Below are 15,650 nucleotides of genomic sequence, written 5' to 3'. Positions count from 1 at the left end.
GCCTTCCCATGTGGCTAAAAAAACAGGTCCCTTTTCTCAATGGTGTGGGGTGTCTGTTGGCCACGTTTACACTGATGTCTTTCAAAACTTCCTGTTTGTAAGGTTTTTAATTCTTGATTCTTGTGGCAAAGTCCAGTTTATTTTTCCCATCTGGAGCAGACTTAAATGTACAAACACACTCAAAGCACTTCAGACCGAGTCCTGAGTTAATTTAAGGAGGTCCCAGGGGTGATTGGCCTCATCACTGAGTCATGTTGGCATCATTGCAAATGCTTTTTTAAAGCACTTTTATATTTGACACTTCCATAGATCAGGGTTTTTGGAACTCTTCTGATTCCAATAGATACATGGCTACAATCGGGTCACTTTTCTCCATGGTGAAATTCTGGACAGCTAATCATGAATCTGCAGTGCCGAAGGGAAAAAAGGAGTTCCACTTATGCAAGCACCACTAACTAAATAAACTCATGTTTGTCCATCAGTTGTGCTACGCAGAAAAGTCCCGTCTACAAGGGAAAAGAATGCAATCCAGCATGGACTCGATGGCTGGAATTTTACCATTTTTTTGCCTGTGCCAGGCGAGCTGAAACTGGGAGAGTTTCAGGTCCGTTTTTTTGGGGGCATTTTCAGGTCCCGCCACCATGCACACTCTGGCTGCAAAATTTTGAGCAAGTCTGTTGCTCGCGGCAGAAGCCTGTGGGTGGGGCTTAACATGCCCGAAAGCCTGCAGAGGGAGGTAGTGCGCATGTGCAGACCTCTGATGGGGAGCATGTCGGCGAGAACCTCTCCCAGCGAGGCCATTAAGTGGGGCGAGCCTGTACGATTGAGCGCCAAGCTTGCTCAACACACGATTTCCATATATTTAAATGAATTAATCAGCCCATTTCCGGCGGGAAACTGACCGTGCCGGAAATCCTGCGCTCATAAAATGGCGCCAGTCGTGAAAAACGGCGCCAATCGAGCTATTTGCTTTACGCCCTACTTTACGACCGTGTCGCGTCCGAAAACGGGCACCAATGTGATGGTAAAATACCACCCAATGCCATAATGATACTCTGTGAATACGAACATTTTCTTCAAGACAATAAATTGAATAGCCCACTCGCGTGGCCAACTCAAATACATAGTGAAATAAAAGAAAATAGTTATTGTGCAAGACGGTAACCATCTGTCTTGTACAACAAAACTAACATGCGCCGAATCCACAGCTGCTTAAATTAATATGTATGTTAACCTCTGTTCAGAGACTTCTTAATGTTTGCAGATTGAATCATCGTTAATCACATCTTCTTGTGGATTTAATAGATAGTGGGCACATCACGATTAGCTCATCACAAGAGGAGACAAAATTAAGTACTTCGCATGAACAATTAAGTAGTGCAGTCAGTTAGCCATTAATATTTCTGAGCCCTGGGTTTAAAGCCCACATTAATAAGATGGAATTCCCCTCTTTCTGCTGGCTTTCCGGATGCCATGTCCAATGAGTTTGGAAGTTGACATCCGTTTCCCTGTGGACAAGAGGCTCGCAACTCAAAAGTAGCTCTAATTCAGCACTAATTCAAGCCTCTGTCAGACAGCCATTGGGATAAATGGCGTGGTGGGGGGAATAAGTGTCACAAAGATTCAGTGGTAGTTGCTCTCTTGAGGCTGTAACTGAGACACATTATTGGCACGTAACGTTATTAGGAGCTTCGATGTGCTTCAGGATGTTACATGACTTTATCATAGCATCTCTACAATGCAGAAGAGGCCATTCGGCCCATCGAATCTGTGCCAACCCTCCAAAAGAGTACCCTACCCAAGCCCAATCCCCCTGCCTCACTCTGTAACCCCGCACAATGATCATCGCCAATCCACCTAACCTGCACATTTTGGACACTAATGCCGGAGTTCTATAGCCTGTCCCGCCACGGAATTGGAGCGGGCGAGGGGCGGGCGACGGAAATGTCCGTTGACCTCGGGCAGGAATTTCCGGTCTCGCTCGAGTAAGGTGTAAAATCCCACCCTAAGGATCAATTTAGCATAGCCAATCAACCTAACCTACACATAGAATGCTACAGTGCAGAAAGAGGCCATTTGGCTCATCAAGTCTGCACCGACCACAATCCCACCTCGACCCTATCGCCACGTATTTACCCTAGCTAGGGCCCCTGACACTAAGGAGCAATTTAGCATAGCCAATCAACCTGACCTGCACATCTTTGGAGTGTGGGAGGAAACCGGAGCACGGAAACCCACGCAGACACGGAGAACGTGCAGACTCCGCACCGACAGTCACTCAGGCCGGAATTGAAGCCAGGTCCCTGGTGCTTGTGAGGCAGCAGTGCTAACCGTTGTGCCACCGTGCCGTCCCATGAATGATCTATGTTGATGCTGGGTGTCTGAAATGAGCAGAGATTCATTTCCTCAGCAGTGACACCCGTCGATACCATGCACAAAATTAAAAAATATACATTTTTAATGAGTATTTATGGCAGATTTAACCGAGGTTGTTCCGAATTTGAAGCAGAACCTGTGAAAGTGCAGTATTGGGGGGGGGGAAAAACCAAGCAAGGAATAGCGGCAAAGCAAGAAGCTCACTAATCTCTTTGTGTAGCAGTCCAACTGGAGTTGCCTGACGTGGCCATCATCTATGTTGTATTTCAAATGAAATTAAGTGGATAACAGATGAGCCATAAGTAAAAATCTACATCCAATTAAAGAGCTGCTCTTTAATATTAGTCTGACAGAGCTCTGTACAAACATTGTTATAAGCCAAATGAATGGAATCAAAAGATAAATAGATTACATGACCCACGACTGCTAATACTAGTTGAAACAGTGACTGACTTCCTGAAATTACTTTTCCCTTTTAATCACTGTTAACCTTTAATCTGTGGTGAAGATATCTGACGCTGGTGTGAGATGATCTTATAAAGAAAGCCTATTTGGTAGTGATATGAGTAATGCCGGGGATTATAGATATTCTGCTTGTTCTGTCAGAGTTACGGAACAGATTTTTAAAAATTCATTCATGGGACATGGGCGTCACTGGCTGGGCCAGCATTTATTGCCCAACCCTAGTTATCTGAGGGCAGTTGAGAGTCAACCACATTGCTGTGGCTCTGAAGTCACATGTAAGCCAGACCAGGGTAAGGACGGCAGATTTCCTTCCCTAAAGGACATGAGTGAACCATCTGGGTCTTTCTGACAATCGACCATGCTTTCGTGATCATCAGTAGATTCTTAATTCCAGATTTTGTTTTGAATTCAAATTCCGCCATCTGCTTGTGACGGGAATCAAACCCAGGTCCCCAGAACATTATCTGAGTTTCTGGATATATAGTCTAGCGATAATACCACTCGGCCGTTGCCTTCCCTTGATTTGGGTCAGTGCTGGATTTTTGTCTTTTCTTCCTGCACCGTTCCCATTTTGACCTCCAGTTGAGGAACAATTGCGCCACCTTTTCAGGTTTTCCCTTCCCCTACTGTCATAATCTGATCTTTCCAATGTCCATGTTGAGAAACCAAATTCCTGGTTCAGGAATGTCATGTGTTTTTGGCCTGTGTCGAGTGGTCATAGGACCGCTCGATAAACCTGGAAGAAGGCCCAGTGACCAGCTTGACTCATAAAGCTGTTGAACTAAATTTCAATCAACTTTCCATTCCACGTTCTTTTTCTTTTAAAGGAATATCGTTCCTTCAGATGCATTGACATGTCAATTGTAGAGTTAAAGCAAGCTGATCATTGCTTCCCTGCAACACATCAGTCGGAGTGTAAATAGGGAACCTTATTGTCGGTTCACTGACGGATCACACTGAAAAAATGGGGATCTAACCCTTTGGAATTGTGCACCCTAGACTGCTGTGCAAATGAATGGGAATAGAGGGATATGGTCCCCAGAGGGGTAGGGGGTTTTAGTGCACATGGGCAGCCTGGTCGGTGCAGGCTTGGAGGGCCGAAGGGCCTGTTCCTGCACTGTCATTTTCTTTGTTCTTTGAAGCCACCTAAAGTTTGGGTTCAGAAGTACGCAGTACTATTGCGAGCATCTGTAAAATATTGTGGCAGCAAGACGTCAGAACATCAAACTGCATAACCCTTGGCTCTCCATTTGCTGTGATATTTCTGCAAACTGTCACTGTCTGGTCTCTCGTATCTTTGGCACCAACTTGTACCCACCCTGCCTCCCACCCTGGACCTTGCACCCACCCCCAACCCCCTCAAGTCTTCATCCTTAAGTCCAAGGAATGCTAGTTTGCGCACTTGTGATGCACAATTGGTTTTATCATTCATCATCAGATCTGGCTTGACCACGTTAACTACTGTCAGGCCATATTCTTCTTTGCCAAAAACCGATCATTGCTGTTAATTGGCAGCTTCTTTTCTGCAACCAACTGTTGTCTTGAGACCCTCTCCCCTGCCCCGTAGCCTCCAAAAATGAGTGAGGCACAGAGTATTGTACCATCCATACATCTCCTTCTGCTGCATCCCTCCCCCTAGATCAGCAAGCCAAACATCCCTTCTCTCCCTTCCCTAGCCCTGAATCCACATTCTTCATTGGTCTCTCGTATCTTACCTCACGCCCTCTCTAAGCTCACTTGTGCAGCATGGTGGCACAATAGTTGGCACTGCTGCCTTACAACGCCAAGGACCAGGGTCCGATTCCCGGCTTGGGTCACTGTCTGTGCAGAGTTTGCATGTTCTCCCCGTTTCTGTGTGGGTTTCCTCCGGGTGCTCCGGTTTCCTCCCATAGTCCGAAAGATGTGCTGGTTAGATGCATTGGCCATGCTAAATTCTCCCTCCGTGTACCTGAACAGGCGCTGGAGTGTGGCGACTAGAGGATTTTCACAGTAACTTCATTGCAGTGTTAGTGTAAGCCTACTTGTGACACTAATAAATAAATTTAAAACTTAAACTTGTTTGCAAGACCAGCCTTCTGCTATCCATCCTATTCTCACTGAACCGTTGACCATGCAGCTTCTTTTCAAGGACCCCTATCTAACCAAAGTTCTTTAAAAGTTAAACATCTGCTCTAATACAGTTCTCCAGCGAATGCACTGGATTTTGCAATTTCTGTATTCAGCCTTAATGTTCACTAAACATACATAGAAACATAAAAAATAGGAGCAGGAGGAGGCCATTCGGCCCTTCAAACCTGCTCCACCATTCATTATGATCATGGCTGATCATCCAACTCAATAGCCTAATCCCGTTTTCTCCCCATCACCTTTGATCCCATTCACCCCAAGTGCTATATCCAGCCGCCTCTTGAATACATTCAATGTTTTGGCATCAACTACTTCCTGCTTTATGAATTCCACAGGCTCACCACTCTATGGGTGAAGAAATGTCTCCTCATCTCCGTCCTAAATGGTCTACCCTGAATCCTCAGACTGTGACCCCTGGTTCCGGACTCCCCCACCATTGGGAATATCCTCCCTGCATCTACCCTGTCTAGTCCTGTTAGAATTTTATAAGTCTCTATGAGATCCCCCCCCCCCATTTGTCTGAATTCTAGTGAAAACAATCCTAACCTAGTCAATCTCTCCTCATACATCAGTCCCGCCATCCCCGGAATCAGCCTGGTAAACCTTCGCTGCCCTCCCTCAAGAGCAAGAACATTCTTCCTCAGAAAATGAGACCAAAACTGCGCACAATATTCTAAGTGTGGCCTCACCAAGGCCATGTATAATTGCAACTAGCTGAAGTAGACCATTCAGCCCATCATGCTTGCTGCACCATTCAGTTGATATCTTCTACCTCGACTCCAGCTTCCCACATTGCCTCTACATCCCTTGATTCCCTTAGTATCCAAAATAGAATCGATCTCTCTCGCAAATATACTTTCTAAGTTGTAAAAATGTCTTGTCAAAGCTAAATAGAGGTATTCCTCCAGTTATGCTAATATACATGACCTCAGGGTTTGTGGTGCCTAAATATTTGGTGGGGTGGAGAGTGTTATGAGTGCAATGTTTTATAAAATGATTATGTTTTAAATTGTCTTGTTAATTCAAGGTAAAAGAGTCATGAAGAGGATCGTGTGACCTGCTACCAGCTCTTTTGGCAATAAGCATGTGTGGCCTAGTTAACCAGGGGAGAGGGGGGTGGGGGCTGGTTGCAGGTCGAACCTCATTGAAAGCCAGGTACCAGGTTGAACACTTTGCTGTGGGTATATTTGCAGAGATGCCACCTTGTGTACGAAAAGCAATGAAATTATGGCTATGAGAGCATACTGCTGTTGAGAACAGATCCCCTATTTGAAGAGATGGATTGTGTAGAAATTTTCAGACTGAGAAGTCACCAGTGCCTGCCTCATTACTGGAAGTCAATTTAATTATGCCCCGGAGGATTGAGTGAAGGGATTTTTAAAATGACTCTGGAAGTTTTGTGGCAGTGTAACGGGAAGAAGAGTACCTGTGAAATGCTGGGAGACGTTCAGGATTTTAATCTACATTACTGCTGGTGTAATGTGTAAACATGATGTGGGGTTATTGCTCGTGTTAAGACACTAGTAAGGAATATCGTTTCTGTAGTTTGCAGTATTAGTTGCCTCCTTGTTGATGTTTGGTCTATGTTGATATTAGTCTCTTTGTTACACCAGAAGTCTTACAACTTGAAATCTTGCTGTGCAATTCCTTTAAGTTGATCATTGGGAATTCTACAGGTTATTGGTCTTTACAGCAGGGAGTCCAAATCTACAACAATGCATTACCAGCGTAGATGCAAATTCTTTAAGTGAGCTTATTTCTTGCAGTCGGGAGGCACAATGGAACAGCATAGGCTTTTGGCAGATAAACCTGTAAGAACATAAGAAATAGGAGCTGGAGTAGGCCATTCAGCCCATCCTGCTTGCTGCACCATTCAGTTGAGATCTTCTACCTCAACTTCAGCTTCCCACGTATCCCTTGATTCCCTTAGTATCCAAGAAAGGATCGATCTCTGTCTCAAATTTACTCAGCTCCCTGGGGTAGAAAATCCTAAAGATTCATGACCCTTTGAGAGAGAAACTTTTCCTCAATCCTAAATGACTAACTCCTTGTTCTGAGACTGGGGCCTCTAGATTTAGATTATCCAGCCAGGGGAAAAGTTGTCAATGTTAAACCCCATAAAAATTGTATTTGTTTTTCAATGTGATAAGCTCATTCTTCCAAACTTTAGGGAATAAAGGCCTGGTCAATGCGATCTCTCAAAGATGTATGGTTGAGGCAGTGAAATTTGCATGTATCAATATTGCAGCATTGACCCAGTACAGTTCAGTTATGCACACATTCCCTTAGGAACAAATTGGTGCAATTTACAAGTTCATGGAAAGTCTGGATCTGCATGTCCCTGAAACTTTCAGATATATTCCAATTTGGCATTAATGAAGTTATTTTGTTGGCATAGTGGTAACCATAGAATCCCTACAATGCAGTATGAGGCCATTTGGCCCATTGAGTCTGCACCAACTCTTATCCAAGGCCTATCCCCGCAACCATATGTATTTAATCCCACTAATGCCCCTAACCTATATATATCTTGGGACACCAACAGGCAATTTAGCAAGGCCATACCACCTAACCTGCACATCTTCAGAGTATGAGAGGAAACCGGAGCACCCGGAGGAAACCCACACAGACACGGGGAGAATGTGCAAACTCCACACAGACGGTCACCCAAGGCCAGAATTGAATCCGTGTTCCTGGTGCTGTGAGGCAGCAGTGCTAACCACTGTGTCACTGTGCCTTACTAACCTTATTGAGTTTTTTGAGAAAGTGACCAAGGAGGTGGATGGGGGCAAGGCAGTGGACGTGGTATATATGGATTTTAGTAAGGCGTTTGATAAGGTTCACCATGGTAGGCTTCTGCAGAAAATGCAGATGTATGGGATTGGGGGTGATCTAGGAAATTGGATCAGGAATTGGCTAGCGGATAGGAAACAGAGGGTGGTGGTTGATAGTAAATATTCATCATGGAGTGCGGTTACAAGTGGTGTACCTCAGGGATCTGTTTTGGGGCCACTGCTGTTTGTAATATTTATTAATGATCTGGATGAGGGTATAGTTGGGTGGATTAGCAAATTTGCTGATGACACCAAAGTCGGTGGTGTGGTAGACAGTGAGGAAGGGTGTCGTAGTTTGCAGGAAGACTTAGACAGGTTGCAAAGTTGGGCCGAGAGGTGGCGGATGGAGTTTAATGCGGAGAAGTGTGAGGTAATTCACTTTGGTAGGAATAACAGATGTGTTGAGTATAGGGCTAACGGGAGGACTTTGAATAGTGTGGAGGTGCAGAGGGATCTAGGTGTATGTGTGCATAGATCCCTGAAAGTTGGGAATCAAGTAGATAAGGTTGTTAAGAAGGCATATGGTGTCTTGGCGTTTATTGGTAGGGGGATTGAATTTAGGAGTCGTAGCGTTATGTTGCAACTGTACACAACTCTGGTGCGGCCGCACTTGGAGTACTGTGTGCAGTTCTGGTCCCCACATTACAGGAAGGATGTGGAGGCTTTGGAGAGGGTGCAGAGGAGGTTTACCAGGATGTTGCCTGGTATGGAGGGGAGATCCTATGAGGAGAGGCTGAGGGATTTGGGATTGTTTTCGCTGGAAAGGCGGCGGCTAAGAGGGGATCTTATTGAAACATATAAGATGATTAGAGGTTTAGATAGGGTGGATAGTGATAGCCTTTTTCCTCTGATGGAGAAATCCAGCACGAGGGGGCATGGCTTTAAATTGAGGGGGGGTAGTTATAGAACCGATGTCAGGGGTAGGTTCTTTACCCAGAGGGTGGTGAGGGATTGGAATGCCCTGCCAGCATCAGTAGTAAATGCGCCTAGTTTGGGGGCGTTTAAGAGATCCGTAGATAGGTTCATGGACGAAAAGAAATTGGTTTAGGTTGGAGGGTCACAGTTTTTTTTTAACTGGTCGGTGCAACATCGTGGGCCGAAGGGCCTGTTCTGCGCTGTAATGTTCTATGTTCTATGTAATGTTGGTGGCATAGTGATAATGTCACTGGTCTAGCAATCCAGAGGTTTAGGTCACTGCTCTGGAGACATGGGTTCAAATCCCACCATGGCAGCTAATCTCAATAATAGTGACCAGGTATCATTGATTGCCTGATGCTATCAAATCTGTGATATAGACATTTCATTAACAGAACACTAAAAGTCAGTTCACATGCTACCTAAAATTGCACCTTTAGCTCACTCTAAGCTCTTCTAAATGTTAGATTCTGGAAGCACTGCATCTAGGAACCGGCTGTCTGCACCGTTTACTATTGGATCCAGTCTAATAGACTTCTCAATTAAAAGAATACGATAAAAGCATTTGCCCAGTTACTGCTTGATGAAAATATTGTTCAATTGTGCGGACAGCTATTTGCTTTCCTCTGTCTATTTGAAAGAAGCACCAGTATCTCCTCACAGTTCTCTTGGTCTCATGTTTAAGATCCTATTTTGTTATGTACGGATGCGAAAAAATCAGTTGTCTACGTCAATGCTCATTCCACCAGGACATCAAATCTTCCACTGCGGTGAGCAGTTACATTTTGAGTAACCCATTCTTCTTGGGCTGGATTTTCCAGCCGCACTCACCCCAAGACTGGAAAATCCCGCCCGAGGTCAATGGACCTTTGCACGGTCCTGTCCTGCCTGCTATAATTCCCATGGCAGGTGGGATGGGAAAATTCTGTCCCTTGTCTTTAACTTCATTGGATAAATTATCCCAAGCATTTAATTATTTTTTTCAATTAAATAGGTGTTTCAAAATATTGATTCTAAATCCATTTTCACGATTTTCCATTTTTCAAAATGCATTCTCCATGATAAGGACATCACCAACAAGGTCAGCATTTCTTATCCACCTATAGTCGCCCCTGAGTAGGTGGTGGGAGCTTCCCATAGTTTGAAGATATTCTCAAAGAGCAGTTGGCTAAGGAATTCCAGGATTTTCACTCGGGGACAGTGAATCATAGAATCCCTACAGTACAGAAGGAGGCCATTCGACCCATTGAGTCTGCACTGACCACAATCCCACCCAGGCCCTCTCCCCATAACCACACACATTTGCCCTGCTAATCCCCCTGACACTAAGGGGCAATTTAGCATAGCCAATCAACCTAACCCGCACACCTTTGGACTGTAGGACGAAACCGGAGCACCTGGACGAAACCCACGCAGACACAGGGAGAATGTGCAGACTCCACACAGACAGTGACCCGAGGCCAGAATTGAACCTGGATCTCTGGCGCTGTGAGGCAGCAGTGCTAACCACTGTGCCACCGTGCTGCCCTGAATGGAATGACCATTTATGTAGGTCTTCTCAGGCTAATGTTGCGGCCTATATAGAAAGTGTTAGGGGTTTATCTTCTCGATTTATATACTCCTTGACATTTGATGCTTCACATTTGATATAGTTTGAAGTCCATTTCCAATTAACTGTCTTCTTTCTCTAACCGTCTCTTTTATTTCATCCACTTTGCACCGAAATCAATCTTATTGCTGTTGTATAATGGGAATAGATCTTTGAGTTTTGGTTACCACAATAGTTCAGCCAAATGCCCATTTCCTGTCACCAATACCCTTCATCACGCACCGAAGGAAAGGGCTTATAGTCAGGTAGTCTTCACCTCTGACCTACCGCAGTGGTCCAGATAGAGTAATAGGTTTAAAACCCCCGCTGACCGCTTCCTGCTCGCTTAATAAGGCACTTCGTATCCACAAAGCCTTTGTCTGTTGATGATCCCCCACTGCCTTTGTGGCCAGCGTAACAATTATCGTGCTATAAAAACACCCATTGTTACACCCAGTAATGCCCAATAGTGAAAGTGTTCAAAGAACAATTTAAAACATGCTGTTTTTAAAGTCCCTGAGATTATTTTTTTCTCTTGGGCTGCTTACAACACTACCCAACAGATTAACCTTTTAATTCCCACTGATTGCAGGACATTGGCATTCCCAGTGTGATTTGAAAGGAAAATAATGCCGATGTTACAATAGTGATTCGTTGGGGGGGGAGGCGGAGAAACATCATAATTTTGGGATGAGTATATATCATTAAAGAGATTTGTTTTTAATGTACAAAAAACAAAACCTAAGAAGGATTTAAAACTCATTCCCTACTGAAATCATGTTTAATGTCATTGCTACTGTGGCCACAGAGACACCAGATGGTATCAGTCCAACATGAACATTGATTGTTGTCACATAACTGGAAAGGATTGAAATTAATCTGCAAAATCCATGCAGCTGAGAGCTAAGCACCCTAAAACCTATTTCCACACATACAATATGTATGTGTACATTTGGTATTGTGTTTTTGATTTGATTTATTATTGTCACGTTTATTAGTAGACAGTAAAAAGTATTGTTCCTTGCGTGCTACACAGACGAAGTGTACCATTCATAGAGAAGGAAAGGAGAGAGTGCAGAATGTAGTGTTACAGTCATAGCTAGGGTGTAGAGAAAGATTAACTTAATATAAGGTAGATCCGTTCAAAAGTCTCATGGCAGCAGAGAAGAAGCTGTTCTTCAGTCAGTTGGTACGTGACCTCAGACTTTTGTGTCTTTTTCCTGATGAAAGAAGGTGAAAGAGAGAATGTCCGGGGTGCGTGGGATCCTTGATTATGCTGGCTGCTTTTCCGAGGCAGCGGGAAGTATAGACGGAGTCAGTGGATGGGAGGCTGGTTTATGTGATGGACTGGGCTTTGTTCACAACCCTTTGTAGTTTCTTGAGGTCTTGGTCAGAGCAGAAACCACACCAAGCTGTGATACAACCGGATAGGGTGCTTTCTATGGTGCATCTGTAAAAATTGATGAGAGTTGTAGCACTGAGAATACTCCACAATTTGCGTACAAGATTCCGTCGTCACAATATTCCAAAGCTTCTTGTTCATGAAATTAATTTCCATTGCATAATATAACTCAAATCTTGCTGACATTCTGTTCTTGTGTACTTTGGCACACAGGGTGAAAATGATGCTGAATTTGAAAAGTGGAGAGTGGAAAATTCATGGGGAGAGGAAAGTGGGAACAAAGGTAAGTGTTTAAAATAAAATATATGTAAAAGATTGACTCGTATCATTCAGTTTGTCTCCTGGTGAAAGTGTAGCTAACAGAAAAAAGGTGTTGTCTTTGGATCCGGATAATCTATGCTGTCTGCAGAATGCAGCACGCAACGGTTTCAGATTATTGGGCAGAATTTTCCGGCCACTCACACCGGCGGGTTTCTCTGGTCCCGCTGCAGTGGATGGAGGTTTGCCTGAGCGCCAAATTCTCCGTCCTCACTTGCAGAGGCAGCAGGGCGTGAAAGACCGGAAAGTTCCAGCCATTATGGGGACAATTCTCCCAAATAAACTCAAAGTGTCAAATTTGGGTGAAAACTGGAGTAAATCACGCTGTTTTTTTTCAGTGGGAGTTCAGAGAAGAATCTCCCACACTCTGTGCACTGCAGAGTGCACTAGCGTAAATCCCATTAAAAATCAGTAGTCAGGGCCTATTCCGGCTGGAAAAGCTGTCCGCATAGCGCTAAGCAAGCCACTGAGCATGTGCCAATCTGTCAGAGCCAAGATTAGCTCCTGTCTGCCGGCCTCCCAATTGCAGGCCAGGTCACTTGCTGGCCAGCCTTGCAATCCCCGCATCGCCGGCCATACAACCCTCCTACGGCCGACCCGACCGCTGGCCCAGGTCCAGCACCGACCCTGCCCCTGCAGCCCCGACCCTGCACCCCCCAATTCCCCCACCCACAGTACCAATTCCGCCCCCCCCCCCCCCCCGCCACTACAGCCTTGACCCCCCCCCCCCTCCAAAAGCACACTGCCCCACCCCAATGGCCAGCCCCGAGCGCTGGCTTCTCTCCCCCACCGATCACGACTACAGAGTGGCAGTGGGACCCCCCACCCTCACCGATCACCCCCATTAGGCCTTGGCACTGCCCAATGCCTGGTGCATTGGCACTTTGTTCCTTTGGCAGTGCCAAGCACAGGGAAACGCGAATTATATTTAAAATATAATAAAATGATTAAATGAAGCCCTGCATAGGTAACAGAGCTCCGTGCCTGTTTCCGGTGCGGAGCTAACAGTGCCGGAAATCCGGCGCTGGGAGACGCGCTCTGGGCCGGACGCCCAGCGTGGATCACGCTAATCCGGCCCTGCTTAAATCTCCTGGCCCGCTGCGTTACAAAATCAACGCAGCGGGACGGGAGAATCGCGCCCTATTTTTGTGACATTTATGCATCACAAGTAAATGTCCACACAAAATAATGAGCAACGGAAGCAAAGGTTCAACCATAATAATTTGATTCAGTCACCTGTGTCCAAATAGATCTCTTTTGTTAATAGAACATTTAGCCCTCAACCTTTTGCTTCATAAAATCAAAATATGGCGAACCTGTATCTTAACTTCACCTACCTGCTTCAGTACCCTTATCTAACAGAAATCTACCAATCTCAGTTTTGAAATTTTCAGTTAACCCAGCCTCAAATCGCTTTTTGGGGAGAAGGATTCCAGAATTCCGCTACTGTTTTTGTGGACACAGTGCTTCCTGGTATCACCCCTGAATGGTTTAGTTCTAATCCTAAACTTATGCTTCCTCGTTCTGGATCCCATCACGAAAGATAACACTTTCTCTATCTACCCCTTCAGCACCTTTTTAATGTTTTAAGTATCTTGAAAAGATCACCCCATAATATTCTAAACCCAAGGGGTAAGATTTCAAAGACAGCGAGCCATTGTGAGAGTCGGTGCCTAGCATGTAGTTGCCGACTCTCTATCTCCCACTGCCATTTAGTGCTCACTTGAGTCTTGATTGGCAGTGGGTGGGAATTTTGTCTGACCCTGGATGGAAGGTCTCACCCATGAGAGCTGGCCCACCGTTCTTTAGCCTGGCCAGACACAGCACTACAGTGGTCACAGGTGGCCTTGCAGAGCTTTGTCTGGGAGTAAGTCCCGGGGCCTTCAAAAAGGTGAGTCCCAAAGGTAAAAGGGTAAAGGATGCCTGGGGAGAATGGCATGATGTGGAGATGCCGGCGTTGGACTGGGATGGGCACAGTAAGAAGTCTCACAACCCCAGGTTAAGGTCCAACAGGTTTATTTGGAATCACGAGCTTTCGGAGCGCTGCCCCTTCATCAGATGATTGCCTGATGAAGGAGCAACGCTCCGAAAGCTCGTGATTCCAAATAAACCTGTTGGACTTTAACCTGGTGTTGTGAGACTTCTTACTGGGGGAAATGGGAAAAGGGTTGATTGTGCCGTTGGTGGTGATAGGCTGAGGGAGGTGTCCCAGAGCTCCAATGTCCGGAGCAGGGAAGGGGTGCCAAACACCGAAGGGCCTTTAGTGTGAGGCGCTCTCGCGCGCGCCCCCCCCCCCCCCCCCCCCCCCCCCCCCCCCCCCCCCCGGCCTGCCACAGAACCTGTACAATTCTGGCCATGGTCTTATTAGTTGCACACCTTCATTGACACATGAAGAATACATATCCGTATGTAATTTATTTCGAAGGTTGCTTTGAATTGTATCTAAGCTTTGTAAATACCTGTCATAAAACTTCCAGAATGGATTTTCTCAACAGCTGGAGTGTGGGGATTTTGAATAACAAGATTTGGAAAGTTAATGTTTGGCTATGGAACATGCGAATCATAAAAACCGATTTCAATCAGATTTGCTTTCCTATTTTATGCATTAATACGTGACTATCTTTGAGGAAAGCTCAAAGGTGGTTGTGGGAGATAGAAACCAAGCGCATCTTCTATAATTTGATATCAGAGCCCTGGGTTTCATACAGCACAGAAAGAGGCCCTTCGGCCCATCGCGCCTACACTGGCCATCGAGAACCTATCCTAATCCTATTCTTCAGCATTTACTCAGAAACCTTGAATGCTGTGGCGTTTCAAGTGCTCATCTAAACATTTCTTAAAGTTTGTGAGGCTTCCCACCTCTGCCACTCTTTCAGGCAGTGAGTTCCAGATTCCCACCACCCTCTGGCTGGAAAAGCATTTCCTCAACTCCCCTCTAAATCTCCTGCCCCTTTCCTGAAATCTATGGCTCCTGGTTATTGACCCCTCCACTATGGAGCAAAGTTTCTTCCGATCTGCCCTATTTGTGTCCCTCATAATTTTGTACACCTCAGTCAGGTCCTCCTCCCCTCGGCCTTCTCTGCTTTGAGGAAAACAACTCCAGCCTCTCTTCAGAGCTGAAACGCTCCAGCGCCAGACAACATCCTGGTGAATCCCCTCTGCGCCCTTCCTCGTGCAATCACATCCTTCCTATAGTATGGAGACCAGAACTGCGCACAGTACTCCAGCTGTGGCCTCATGAGTGTTTTATACACCTCCATCATAACCTCCCTGCTGTGCCTCTGATCTGTATAACACCGTTATTGACTGGATGAACCTGCTGAGACAGGTAGAGCTAGCCAGATTAAATCAAAGACCTCCTTTCCAGGTAATATTTAGGGAATTTTGCCGGGATGGTTTTCCAAGCACATGTTTTCTTGGGCTGGGTGAAAAGTTTTTGCATTTTGCAGCCACACCAGCCTCTGTGTTTCAGACCGACACTCTGAAGTCTAGTTAAGTGCTGAAAACACGTTCTTCAGTGTAAAAGGAGTTTTTTTCAATATAAAAGGCAGCATTAACATTGGAACCTGAGCAATATAGATCCCCAATTGCTAAGTTAACTGGTCTCGACAGAAGGACTTGGTAA

At 45.4% G+C, this 15,650-nt stretch overlaps 1 protein-coding gene across 1 annotated transcript in view; it reads left to right on the top strand.

The window, feature by feature from the left end:
• The window catches only part of blmh (bleomycin hydrolase), a 105,231-nt gene that overhangs the window by 68,997 nt on the left and 20,584 nt on the right, over positions 1-15,650 (top strand). The window contains exon 11 of the mRNA XM_078224905.1: positions 11,921-11,990. Within this exon, the coding sequence (XP_078081031.1) occupies positions 11,921-11,990 (70 nt within the window). The remainder of the gene's footprint in view (positions 1-11,920; positions 11,991-15,650) is intronic.

The sequence above is a fragment of the Mustelus asterias genome, chromosome 12 (assembly GCF_964213995.1).
Source record: "Mustelus asterias chromosome 12, sMusAst1.hap1.1, whole genome shotgun sequence".
Classification (NCBI taxonomy): Eukaryota; Metazoa; Chordata; class Chondrichthyes; order Carcharhiniformes; family Triakidae; genus Mustelus; species Mustelus asterias.
The sequence above is the reverse complement of the archived record's forward strand: the minus strand, read 5'-3'. Positions and strand labels throughout refer to the sequence as shown.